Consider the following 13,067-nt stretch of genomic DNA (forward strand, 5'->3'; position numbering starts at 1 on the left):
AGGGACAGGTGCAGTGTTCTTGTATCCTGTCTGATGTGAGTGGCTGTTCTTAACCTTTTTTTCTGTTAGGGTAGATTAAATTGTCTGCACTCTCTGCAGAAACCTCATGTGTGGTACTGTGTTGTAGGTCCATGAGCTGGAGAAAGCTAAGCGAGCCCTGGAGCAGCAGGTGGAGGAGATGAAGACCCAGCTGGAAGAGCTGGAGGATGAACTGCAGGCCACAGAGGATGCCAAACTGCGGCTGGAAGTGAACCAACAGGCTATGAAGGCACAGTTTGACCGGGACCTCCAGGGCCGTGATGAACAGAATGAAGAGAAGAAGAAACAGCTGATCAGACAAGTAAGAACTGCTCTGTAAATCCTCAATGCATTCTGTACACAAAGGCACTTGTGTCCAAAGATGGTCAGGCAGACAGTGCCAATCCAAAGATTGTTGTTTATGTTAATACTCCAGGCAATATTGCAAAGCTGTGACAGACTTCCTCCTTTGTGTGTGTGATTGTTCCAATAGTATTTGTCTATCACAGGAACCTGTGGGACTTTATTAGTGAGGAATGTCAGCCCCATCCCCCTGCCAGGGAGAATGAAGACAAGTCACATGCTTGTACTTCTGCAGCCTTTGAAAGGGGAATGTGAGAAGTGAGTTCTGGGAAAGGAAGGAGCTGAAATGCTGATGCCTCTGCTGCTCTACACAGGTTCGGGAGATGGAGGCAGAACTGGAGGATGAGCGAAAACAGCGCTCCATGGCTGTGGCTGCCAGGAAGAAGCTCGAGATGGACCTGAAGGATTTGGAAAGCCATATAGACACTGCTAACAAGAATCGTGAAGAAGCCATCAAGCAGCTGCGCAAACTGCAGGTGAAGCATTGCAGCTGTTTCAGCTGTCAGGGCAGAGTTTTTACCCAGGGAAACGGGATGCAAGATTTCACCTCACCAGAACATTGCATCAGTGTCACAAGAGCAGCAGAATCTTGTAGCAGTTCACTGTGAAAGATTTTTTGGCATTTCAAGCATCCTTCTAATCCCAATCTGCCTGTTTAACTCCCGGGGAGACAAGCTGTAGGCAAAGTCCACTCTAGTGCTTACTTCAAGCACCATGTTTTTGGAAAGGATTACAGAACTGTAAATCTAGAGGACCTTAAATAACATTTAGACCTACTCCTGCCCCAAGATGGCTCTGTTGTGCTTTTTAAATTCCTGCAAGCAGCTGTCTGACCTGTTCTTAGGAAAAATTAAATCCTCCCTAGATGGTTCATTCCATTGCTTCACTAGAAAGCTTCCTGTACCTTTTCTTCCCTGTCCATTTATATGACAAAACTTTTTTCCTACAAAAAGCAATCCTGTTTGCTTCAATTGATATTTTTACATGTTACTTGTGAAATGCAAAAAGGATGATTCCTTTTGTTTTTACAGCAACCTTTGTGGTTCCTGAAGAGTAATGAATCCCTATTTCTGTTTTCCATCCATGTTTCCCATAAGACAAACAAACCACATCTCTTTGTATGAGTGCTCTGTAATTCATCCCTTTCTATTCTCTGTTTTCAGGCACAAATGAAGGATTACATGCGGGAATTGGAGGACACACGTACTTCCAGAGAAGAGATCTTGGCACAGGCCAAAGAAAATGAGAAGAAGCTGAAGAGCATGGAGGCAGAGATGATCCAGTTGCAGGAGGTAATGGAATATGCATGAAAGTTAAGAGTTGGTTTGTTTTCTTTGGCCAAGAACTATATGCAGCAGTCTAAGCTGGAGTGTTTATTTCCTTTCTTTTGTACTTTTTGCTCTGCTCAAATATGAGGTACAATTCAAAATGCAGAATTTGGCCCTTTACTGACAGCTGTGATAGGAGTGTGCAAAGCAAAGGAAGCTGTGGGGTGGACAGGGAACAGGCCATGTCATAGAATTAGCTTTGGATCAGGCTGGAGACCATACCAGCCATTACCAGTAACTCCTTTTTCCTGTGCTGCATTAATTGGTAGTTTCCTATTGGATCACTGTCCGTCTCGTTTTCATTCCAGGAACTTGCAGCTGCTGAACGTGCCAAGCGCCAAGCCCAGCAAGAGAGGGATGAGCTGGCTGATGAGATTGCCAACAACAGTGGTAAAGGGTGAGTAATGTTCCCGGTCTGAGGGAGGAGGAGCTGCTGTGAGAAAACACTTCTTGGCCTGTTTTTTTTTTATGTAGACTGTAGCACACACTGTATCCCCTCTGGTCCCTAAAGACTGAGCTAATTTTGTGTACAAGTGGTGAGTTTTCCCCAAGGCATTGATGCCATCACTGTTGCTTTAATGCCTATCTGTCCTGTAGAGCACTGGCCATGGAGGAGAAGAGGCGCCTGGAGGCACGGATAGCTCAGCTGGAGGAGGAGTTAGAAGAAGAACAGGGCAACACAGAGATAATCAATGACCGGCTCAAGAAGGCAAATCTTCAGGTACCTGTTCAGGCTGCAGCGGCCGTGGGGGTTCTCTGGTGTTTGTGAGTTGTCAAACTGTTCTCTGAGTAATGCCAGCAGCTGCCTTGTGCACAGTGCAGACCCTCAGAAGGCCATAGGTGTGAGCAAGATGAAACAGCTGAATACCACAGTACAGAAAATAGCAGCCAAAATTATGTTAACTCACTGGCTTTGACCATTTAAAATCACCGGGTAGCTGGAACAATCTCCCAAGTTTATTTAAAACCAAACCAACCTCCTCCCAGTCCCTTTTTTCTCTATTTAAGGGATATTGAGAAAGTTGATCTGTGGCATGCTGCTCCAACTTGACATGCTGAAGAGTGCCACAGTGTGTTTGGAAAATTACTTTTCTGCCAGTTCTATGCTGTTGCAAATGGACTGAACATATGATATTTGTTAGGCTGCTATAGAAACCATGACCTTGATCTGCCTGTTGTGTGCCATATTTTGTCTGCCCAACTTTGAGAGTCAAGCATGTTATTTTCTTAGCACTCCAAAGTCAAGGATCTGGGCTGATGATTTTCCAGAAAGCTCATTAATTCTGATAGATGAGAGTGTAGTTCTCTACATGGTTGACCATCAGCCAGAGCCCTGTCTTGGAAGTAGGCAAGTTCTCGCCCTTTTACCTCTGAAAGTCAGTATTTTTAAGCTGCTGCCTTGTACTGGAAGTAGACAGACAGCAAATAAACAATAAATTAGTAAAGCACATATATTGGATCCACTTGCCTCAGGATTTTTGTAATTGAGACTGATAAATACTGTGTTAAGTGCCAGACCATGGCCTTAGCCCCAGAGGGCAGTGAATGTGATTGGCAAGTTTAGCTAGTCCTAAGAGGAGGTTGATAAACCTGTTATTCAAGGAATTACTTTGAAAATCTGGGTAAACTAAGATACTTTGAGAAGTGTCCTGCCTTCTCAAAGCTCCCTCTGCATCAGAGTTATTCCAAGTATTCAGCTCACCCTCAGGGTCCTTGTTCTTTTTGAGTCTGAGAAATAAATGAGCCTTTCAGGCAGGAGCACTGGCTGTGCTGAGGAGTCCTTATCTCTGTGTCCGTGCAGATCGATCAGATGAACGCCGACCTGAACGCTGAGCGCAGCAACGCACAGAAGAACGAGAACGCTCGCCAGCAGATGGAGCGCCTGAACAAGGAGCTCAAAGTCAAACTGCAGGAGATGGAGAGCACCGTCAAGTCCAAGTACAAGGCTACCATCACAGCCTTGGAAGCAAAGATAGCACAGCTGGAAGAGCAGTTGGACATGGAGACAAAGTATGTACTAGGAGAAACTCTGTCTGCTTTACAAGCTTCCATCCCTTCTGGGATTTTAAGCTCTTCTTAATTCTGATTTGTCTGAATGAGAGCTTCATCCTAGGTATACAGGGTAGTGCTGAAGTAAGATCTTGGCACACCTTCCTTGTTTTTCACAGTATTCACTTACAGCTTCTTCTGAATTCAATCACTCCCAAAACTGTAGCTGTGGTACACTTGTTGCCCCCTCTGTAGCTCTTGCCCATGTGACATCAGCCTTTTGGTAATTTCTGGGAAACATAGCTTCCCATCCCCTTTTCTTCCTAAGTTAAGGAGGACTTTTGCTATCTTCCTCACTTCTAACTTGTCCAGGTCAGGTGATCTTGTTGGGGACAGTGGGAGATAAGCAGTTGTCTGAGCCCCCCTGTGTTTGTGTTCAGGGAGCGCCAGGCTGCCAGCAAACAGGTGCGTCGTGCCGAGAAGAAGCTGAAAGACATCCTGCTACAGGTGGATGATGAGAGGCGTAATGCTGAGCAATTCAAAGATCAGGTGGGTACAGTGCCCTGCAGTGTCTGCAAGTCTTCTGGGGGGCAGGCTTTCCCTTCTACGGCCAAGGCATTCACCATCCTATGGATTTCTCATCTTCTCTGTCACTGTAAGAATTACAAGATGAGACAGATGAAAATGTGATTCTTTTAAAGAAAAACTAGGACCTCTCAAGTCCTAGGCAATTCCCTTCAGAAAGGGAGGAGAGGGCTTTGGAAACTCTGCTTTTTACTGCTCTAATGACTATGCTGCAACTCTGGGGAAACACTGAGTTCTTATTACTTTTTGCCCCATACATGCTCAGGCGGACAAGGCAAACATGCGCTTGAAGCAGCTGAAGCGTCAGCTGGAGGAAGCAGAAGAGGAGGCCCAGCGAGCCAATGCATCCCGTAGGAAGCTCCAGCGGGAGCTGGAGGATGCCACTGAAACAGCAGATGCGATGAATAGAGAAGTCAGCTCCCTGAAGAGCAAACTCAGGTAAGGAGGAGCATTTTGTGCCATGCCTTGGCAGCCAGTGCAGCATGGGCTTTGTGCAGCTGCCCACAGCAAACAGCGAGGCCAGGTGCTTCCCCACCTCATCCCGGAGCCTGTCCTGCCTGTGAGTTCTGTGGAACATTGCTGACATGCCATGTGTCCTTCCCTAGGCGTGGGGACCTGCCGTTTGTCATGACACGCCGGATGGTCCGGAAGGGAACAGGAGAGTCGGTGTCTGATGAGGAAGTGGATGGCAAGGCAGATGCTGGCGATGCCAAAGCTACTGAATAAGTCCTCCCATTTGACCCAGGTTACATGTGAGGGAGTGACCCACCTACCCTCCCCTCTTCCATTGGACTTTCAGCAAACCCTCTCCTCCAAAACTGGCTGGGGACCTGCAGAGCAAGGCCAGGTCTGTGTGTCTGGAGCCATCGGGCATCTGTGTTCCTAGTTTTCTCCTCTTTCCGGTTTCCTAATCCTCTTTGTATTTAATGCCAAAGAGTCAGGGCTCTGAAATTTGACCAGCAGTTTGGCCACTGCAGAGGCCTGTAGAACTGTCTGTGCCATGTCTGCTGGTAAATCCTTACAGTTTGGAGGGAGTGGGGCTAGGGAAATATTATTTTTGCTGTAAATCTCCTTTTGTCTTCAATTCTAGCTGCAGGGAAGCTTTGTCCCGTATTCTCTCCCCTCCCTCTTTGTTTGCTTTCGGCAATCATGTTCAGTGACCTCAGACTTCTGCCTCTTTTAATCTGCCCACCCATGTGGTTTGGGAGCAGTTTCAGGAAAAACGGTGTGCTTTGGCCATAGCAATTTGCCCTTTCTTCTTTCATGTGTTTCCAGGGAGGGCTGAAGAGGAAAACTCCTCTTGGGACCACTTACCTGGGGGACTTGCCAAAGTTGTCTCTGGTTTTTTTTTTCCTTGTGTCCTTTTTTTTTCCCTTTTTTTTTTTTTCTTTTTTCCTCCCTTCTTCTTCTTCTTTTTCCTGTCTGGACAGATCTCTGAAGTGCAATGATGTCCTGTTTGTGTCTCTGCCTCTGAGCAGTTTCATCTAAGGCAGTGTGGACCAGTAGTTAATGACAGGCTGGGGGAGCAGAGTAATGTCCTTGTGCTTGTCTGAGAATCTCTGGGGGACCAAATATATTTAATGGTAATAAACAGAATCTAGAGGAATTTAATAGGGTAGTGGGCAGAGGGTGGGGATAAGGGGAGGGAAATTCCTCTTATTGACATGTCCAAGCCTCTTGCACCTGCTCTGTAACCAGGTGTTGGGATTAGTTATTGTGCACCATTGACTAAGAGTATATTAAAAACCCTTTAATCTGCACAGATATATGTAAGGCCTTTGTATTTCTTGTAATAAGTAATTAAGAAAAAAAATAAAGGTCTTTATCACTGCCTTTCTCTTGGGACCATGGTTATATATAGATAGTCTTTACTTTTCTACACCGTACACTGGCTGCTGGATTTACCTGTATTCTTAACCATATTGTATATGCTGCATTTAGACCTACTTATGAGCAAAGTAAGATTTAAATATGAAGCACCATACTGTATGCCTGAAGCGCTCTAATGCAGGAGCCTCCTGTCCCAATTGCTGTCACAGAAGAATTTAAATTTTTTTTATATAATAAAAGTGCCTTAGCATGTGCCTCAGCTGTGTGTCACCACTACAGTCAGTAATCGTTTACTGGTGCTCCACTGATGTTACCAATAAAGATTATCCATGTGCTGCAGTGTGTGCGTGTGTTGCCCTTCCCTCCTTTCCTCGGTGCAGTGAAGACCCTGTGTGGCCACAGAAACTCTTTTTGTTACATTTTTGCCAGAAATTGAATAAGAAACTTGTGCCCATATTCTAGTCTTTCTGGCTCCTTGGAGTGTCACAAGCACATTCTGGTCCTCCAGCCAGGGCAGGAGAAGCTGGAGTGCAACACCAGCAGCTCCCATCTCCGAGCTCGTCCCTCCCATCCTGTGCTGGCAGAGATTCAGACCTTGCTGAGAAAGTCTGGGCTGGGAGCTGCGGTCGGGGCTGGGCCGGGCCCTGGGTGGCAGCGATGGGGAAGGAGGTGCTGGCTCTCAGCATGAGGGGCCTGAGCTGCCAGCAGGGGCTGCTGCCAGGGCCAGTCTGGCAAACAAGGAGCAGGGAGGGTGCAGCTTACAGGAAACTCCTTCCCTGGGGAGCACACGTGGCTGCTGCCCACGGCGTTTCTGCCTAACCAGATGCTGGGAGGGGAAAAGGCTTCTCATTAAGAAACTTAAGTGTAAGTAGAAGTTAAAAAAGCCGAGGGGCAGTGCAGAAGGAGCAGGCACAGTTAACCATGTGCTGCTGCACGAGTGGGTGTAGTCAGTATAAAGGGTCAGTTGAGAATGAGCTGCTTTTGAAGCTGTGTTACATTGGCTGCAGTTTTTGAAAGTCTGGATAAGGATTAAGGCACAAGGGGCTGAATGTGGGTTCATGATGTGTGGAATACAGGCACTGCTGTGCTGATGTCCTGCATATAGGACTGTTGTTAAAAACAGGACTGGACTTAGTGTCATCTGAGAGGTTACTGATTCAGCTGCTTCAATCTTTTTCCAAAGTGTTTTCCAGAAACTTGCAGAGTATCTCTGAGACCACTGAGCCCTTTAAACTGTGTAGAAATTGCTTTCCCATCATAGGATCAACTTGAAATGGCACCACTGGCCAGGCAGTGCAGTGATGCAGAGCAGAACCTGTGTGCTGGTGCTATGAAGACCCTTTTAAGCTCAGGCTTTTTGTGTGTGAGGCAGAGCACTGTTTGGCTGCTGTTCTGTCCTGTGCAAGATGGAAAGAGGCTTGTGTCTCTTTTTTTTTAACTGGCACAGTATTTTTCTTCAGCTTTCCATATTTTTTGTGCATCCCCATGGAAGGGACAAAATTAAGTCTTCTATTCACCATTTTCTGCTTTGCAGAGCACAACCTCGAGCCAGGAGATTCTCATGGCTTCAGGTTAATTGCTCTTCTGTGACTCTCCAGAGTTGGTAAATACTTCAGAGTGGTTTTTCGCGGGATTTTGGGGATGGTCTGAGTACGTGAATGGTTACAATGGTAATAAGTGTGGAAAAGCAATTGAGCTGGGACCTTTTCTCTGAGGCCTACAAAAAAGTTTCTGGAAGTTGTTGCTGGAGCTCTGTTTGTTGTCTGCACCATCCCGCCCCAGGGCTGATCCCAGCAGGCGGTGAAAGGGATCTAAATTAGAGGGAAGGGCATAGAGAGGTTTTGAGGAGATGTAAGAGATGAAGCTGATTACAAATATTCCTGTTCCTACGCTGGGCCATTCTTCTGGGACAAAGGCTTGACAACCAGATCATTACAGGTAATAAACCAGCTTTAAAAAATGTTAAATTGTTGCAGGTTACAGTGTGGCCCTCACAGGCCATTGCAGCAGCAGAACCGAGGGGCAGAGCAACCAGCCCAGCCCCAGCCTCTGAGAAATGGAGGTAAATCACCAGACCTGCAGCATCATCCTGTGCAAAGAGCCTTCTTTCCTGGGAAGCAGCTGAGTGCTCTGCTTGTTCCTGCTGCAACTTCCCCCAGGGCAGAGCAAGGACAGTGGCCATTAGAGTCAGTTCTAGCTGGCTTCCTGGGCACAGCAGCACTGGTCTGCCAGGTTTAGGGTTTAGCTCTCTGGTCTGCCAGGTTTAGGGTTTAGCTCTCTTCCATTTCTCCCACAAATTGATTCAAGTACCACTTAATATAAATGGAGAATAAGGGTGCAGATTCAATGGCTGTGAAGTAACAGGCACTTGAGTGGGGGAGCTACAGTGGAAATTGCGGCTTTCCCAGCCTGGAGTGTGAGGGAGGTCTCAGAGCAGTGGTTTGAATGATCTGAAAATAAAATGCAGGCTGCTGCAGCCCAACTAGTTCAGGCAGCTCAGCCTATTCTGGAGATGCTGGAGACAATATTCCCAGTTTCAGGACAGAGAGCTAGTGGAAAACTACTGTCTGTTTGGATTTAATTTTCTTCTCCCTGATGCTCTAGCAGTGGGAGCAAAAGCAGAAGGATAGAAAAAAAAAAAAACTAAACCAAAACCTTTTTTGTCCTAAATTTGTGACTTCCATCCTTGCTAGCACTTCAAGCCTGTGTGGCTGAGCAGAACAAAGAGCTGGGCAGCCATGCAGCAAGAGGAAAAGTGAAATGTGAAATGTCTTGAAGCAATGATGGTCTGGTGCATGACAGGGGAGAGGTGCAGGGAGCCAGCTCCCTGTGCTGGGGCAGCCTCCCTCTCTGAGACTTTAAATTTGGGTTAAACATACAGAGAAGGACACTGAAAAGCCAATTAGGTAAAACTACAGCCACTCTTTGGACTGGGCTTGGTTGTGCAGGAGGAGCATTGAGGGCAGGCCACCTTCTCCACTCACCTGCAACAGCTGAGGGTGAGTGCAGGCGGCAGAGGCCGTGGGACACATGCCCTGCAGCAGAGTCTGCCTTGGAGGTTTCACTATTGCTCAGCTCTCCAGCCCTAAGGAAGAGCAAGGGAGGAAGTGGAGGACTGATGATGGTGGAGTGGCTGGCCTCACAATGCTGTGTTACTCATAATGTGGTTGCTTGCTGCTAATTAAGCTGTGAATGGCTTAATTCAGTACAGCTCTAATTGACTTCTGAGGGAATTTGTGCAGAATGTCATGGGTGCTGTGGTAGGGTGTATCACTTGGGACAAATAGATCACTTCCTTAGGCTGCTTTTTAGGAGAAGAGCCATGGCTCGAATCCCTGACCTCATTTAAGACTGAGTTTGAAGGAGGGCTCTGTGGCAAGAAAAAGTCTCACTGGACATGAAGTTCTGGTGGCAGAGAGTGGTGGTGCCAGTGGAGAGATTTGCCTAGAAGTGCAGGGATGCTGCATTGTACAGCCAAAAGATGTGGGGCAGCCTCCACAAGCTTTGTGGGTGAAGCAATGACTCGGTAGAGGAAAGAAAAGGAGAAAGGAAAAAAAATACAACAAACTCTTGGAACTGTGATCAAAGGAACTTCCTGCTTTTTATTTCCACTGTATCCAGGGAAACATCTCCCTGTGTTGCCTTATAAAGAAACAGCATTGCACAGGAGCTGAGCCCACCTTTCACTTTTCCTCCCCCAAACTCCTGGCACTGAGGCACCCCTGGTGTAGCAGCAAGGGAAGCATCCTTTCTCCTAGCCCAGGCTCTTCCCTTCTGGAATGCTTCACTCAATCCTGAGCTGTCCCTGGGATTTGAGAGAACCCTGGCAAAACTTCCCAGCCCTGCAAGCTGCTGGATGGATGCAGCCTGCCCAGGCTCCCCCACAGCCAGCAGGCATGTGTTGAAAGCTTGTTTCGTTTCCTTCTCAGCACTTCCCCATGGGAGCTGAGAGGGCATGGGGGCTGCATGCACCCTGTCCGTGCTGCCAAGCCCATCCTGGATCAGAGCTGGCACTTTCAGACCCCATTTCTGCCTCCCAAAGCTAGTGCAGGTGCAAGCAGCTCAGCTCTGGAGGAGAGACCGGCTCCAGCCTCAGGTGAGGCTCTCTGCTTGCCTAAGTATTAATGCTGTCGCTAGGAATTGCAGCAGGCTTTGAAGCTGAGGTTATGGGCACAGCCAAAACAAGTTTTAATGAGGTAACACAGCCCAATTTGCTGTGCAGGCTTTTGATCCTGTGGGCTGTCGTTGTGTTTGTGCAGCTCACGGCTCGCCAGCTCATCATTTTCTGAAGCATGAGGCACCTGGCTGTCTTGCCCTGATGTGTCCTTGTGGGAAAGGCACGGATAAAGCTCTTGATCAGCTTTTGCTTGAAGCTCAGCTCACCATCTCCCTCTCACCTGCGAAGATTTTGGGAGGTGACTTCAAGGTCATGGCTTATGCTCCAGCTTGGATCTGCAGTTAAACTGCAGCGGGACCCCACACGGGGAAAGGTGCCAGGTTTGTGCTGGGTTTGTTCAGGCCCCTGCTGTGAGGCTGGAGGGGACTTATCTACATCCCAACACCTCTCCTTTGCTAAGGGAAGCGCTCACCTCTGTGCTGCAGCCAAGGAATTTGGTTCAGAGGAGGGATGGCCAGCGCAGCTGCGCTAGAGGATAACACAGAGTAACTCTGCAGCGTAGGAGGAAATTACACCGGGAGTAAAGCCCCGCCTACCTCAGAGGTCCTTTGCCAGCGCTGCTTCCCTGGGCAGGTGAGAAAACCAGAACTGCTTGAACAGAAAAGGATGCTGGGGCCCAGCACCTGCATTTGTGGGGCTGACTCGTGCAGGGCAGGCAGTCTCACTGCCACCATGGAAGTGTCAGGACAAGGATGGGACCAGCATTCCAGCGGCCAAGGATGTGTCAGCATGTGCAGCGTGCCTGCAGGACTGGTATAGCATGGCCCTAAACACAGCATAGCTTCAGAGGGACACGGAGGAAGAACCAAGCCTGGCAATGCATCCCCATGAAGGGACATGACAGGTTTGCTTTGGACAGAGGATGAAAGGGGATTAGGGAGAAAATCAGAGGGAGACCAAATAGCAGCTTCTCTCTGGCTCCTCTCCCATAACCTGGGAGGAAAGAGATATGGGATGGAGAGAGAAAGCGGGCACCCATTCCAGGGACGTGGGGCATGGCAGGGGCAGAGCTGTGTCCAGGATTATCATGCAGCATCATTTCAAAACTGCTTCTCTCCAAACCAAGATTTCAAGGTCCCGATCCCCTGAGTGGACAGAGCAGTTGTTCCCTGCTCTGCTGTCCAGGATCTGGCAGATCAGTTCCCTAGAATCTTCCCCCTGCATTCCCCTGGCACCTCTATGAGCTGTGCTAGAGGATGCCTGCTCTCCATGGGGCCACAGTACCTATGGCTTGCCCAGCAGGAGAGGCTGCTTCACGACCTTGCAACGAACTATTAAAAGCAACAAGATGATTAAAATAAACTGTCATGGGACACTCACTCCAAACAGAAAGCACGAGCTGGATTCTGTCATTTCCCTGGAAAGTTAATCTGTGTTTGCAGGCTGCCATGAAGTTGGGAGGTGCTCAGGCAGTGCTGGTGGGAGGCTCCCCCAACTAATTTCTCTACTGACAAGGTGTGTGGGGGCAGCAGCACTGCTGTGGGCAGCTGGCTCCGTTTTCCCCTTCAAACAAAGCCTTTTCCTGGCCACCGGGGTGGAATAAGCAAACACCTCCCAGCAGGTGCTGTGGCGGGAAGAGCTGGCTCTGGAATTGCCTGTGCTCTGCTCCTGGCCGCAGCAGGGCCTCGGCTGTGCTGCAGAAGGGTGAGAGGGGCTTGGGTGGGAGCCCATGGGGCGCCTCTTGGTCACTGTCCCGCTTGCTGGGACATCCCACCGAGGCAGAGAGCGCTCCCTGTGAATTGTAGTGGGCTAGTTGGACTTTCATCCAGCCAGAAGAGCCCACAGCTCTCTTCTCCACTTAGTTTCCTCCAGCACAGATCAGAGATTCCCTGAGACTCCTCCAGCTGATCCCAGCAACACTCCCACCTGCCCAACAGGGACCCTGTCTCTATGCACACAGGTAACCCCACTAATATTGCTAAAAAAGAGGCCCTTAGGCTCCTGTTTAAGCTGGGGGTAAATCAACTGCCACTGCCCAGGTACCTTTGCTGGGGAGGATCACAGACACCCAGTCCCAAGTTTCCCAGCCCTGTGTCCTCCTTACACTGCTGGGGACACATCTGGTGTAAGCGGGGCTGACCTCTCCTGTTTGAGTTGCTGGGTGAGAGTGAACCAAGCAGCAAAGATGGGTTGCACAGGCAGCAAAATTTTGCTCTGACATAATTTGTTCCCTTTACCTGCTTAGCTTTTAGATTCTGCCTTTTCTTTTTCTGTTGCAACTGGCACAGCCCTTCTTGCTAACCCGGGCAGTTACTGTGCCAGGACAGGGATTGCTCCCACGTGGTTTTGATGCTACTGCTTTCTGGTTTTCTTGAGCAGTGAATAGATAAAATATTTCTCCTCTCCTCTCCTCTCCTCTCCTCTCCTCTCCTCTCCTCTCCTCTCCTCTCCTCTCCTCTCCTCTCCTCTCCTCTCCTCTCCTCTCCTCTCCTCTCCTCTCCTCTCCTCTCCTCTCCTCTCCTCTCCTCTCCTCTCCTCTCCTCTCCTCTCCTCTCCTCTCCTCTCCTCTCCTCTCCTCTCCTCTCCTCTCCTCTCCTCTCCTCTCCTCTCCTCTCCTCTCCTCTCCTCTCCTCTCCTCTCCTCTCCTCTCCTCCTTTGATGCCAAAAGTCAGTCATAGCACAACATTTCACGGAATATAAGTGCTCATGGCAATTCCAGCTCTGCAATTTAAACTTCTGTCCTCTTAAAAAAAAAAAAAAAAAAGAAAAAAAAGAAAAAAGAAAAAGAAAAAAAAAAAACAAAAACAAAAGAAGTAAAATTGTAAAATTTGGGGACC

The 13,067-nt window shown here is 48.4% G+C and overlaps 1 protein-coding gene across 2 annotated transcripts in view; it reads left to right on the plus strand.

Moving 5' to 3' along the window:
- The window catches only part of MYH9 (myosin heavy chain 9), a 74,532-nt gene extending 68,080 nt beyond the window's left edge, over positions 1–6,452 (plus strand). For both annotated transcript variants that reach the window (XM_053977107.1, XM_053977106.1), the window contains exons 33-41: positions 128–340; positions 696–857; positions 1,545–1,673; positions 2,018–2,106; positions 2,307–2,430; positions 3,511–3,719; positions 4,139–4,247; positions 4,549–4,721; positions 4,889–6,452. In XM_053977107.1, coding sequence (XP_053833082.1) covers positions 128–340; positions 696–857; positions 1,545–1,673; positions 2,018–2,106; positions 2,307–2,430; positions 3,511–3,719; positions 4,139–4,247; positions 4,549–4,721; positions 4,889–5,009 — 1,329 coding nt within the window. In that variant the 3' untranslated portion in view covers positions 5,010–6,452. The remainder of the gene's footprint in view (positions 1–127; positions 341–695; positions 858–1,544; positions 1,674–2,017; positions 2,107–2,306; positions 2,431–3,510; positions 3,720–4,138; positions 4,248–4,548; positions 4,722–4,888) is intronic.
- Positions 6,453–13,067: the final 6,615 nt, after the last annotated feature.

The sequence above is a fragment of the Vidua macroura genome, chromosome 5, assembly GCF_024509145.1.
Source record: "Vidua macroura isolate BioBank_ID:100142 chromosome 5, ASM2450914v1, whole genome shotgun sequence".
In the NCBI taxonomy this organism is placed as follows: Eukaryota; Metazoa; Chordata; class Aves; order Passeriformes; family Viduidae; genus Vidua; species Vidua macroura.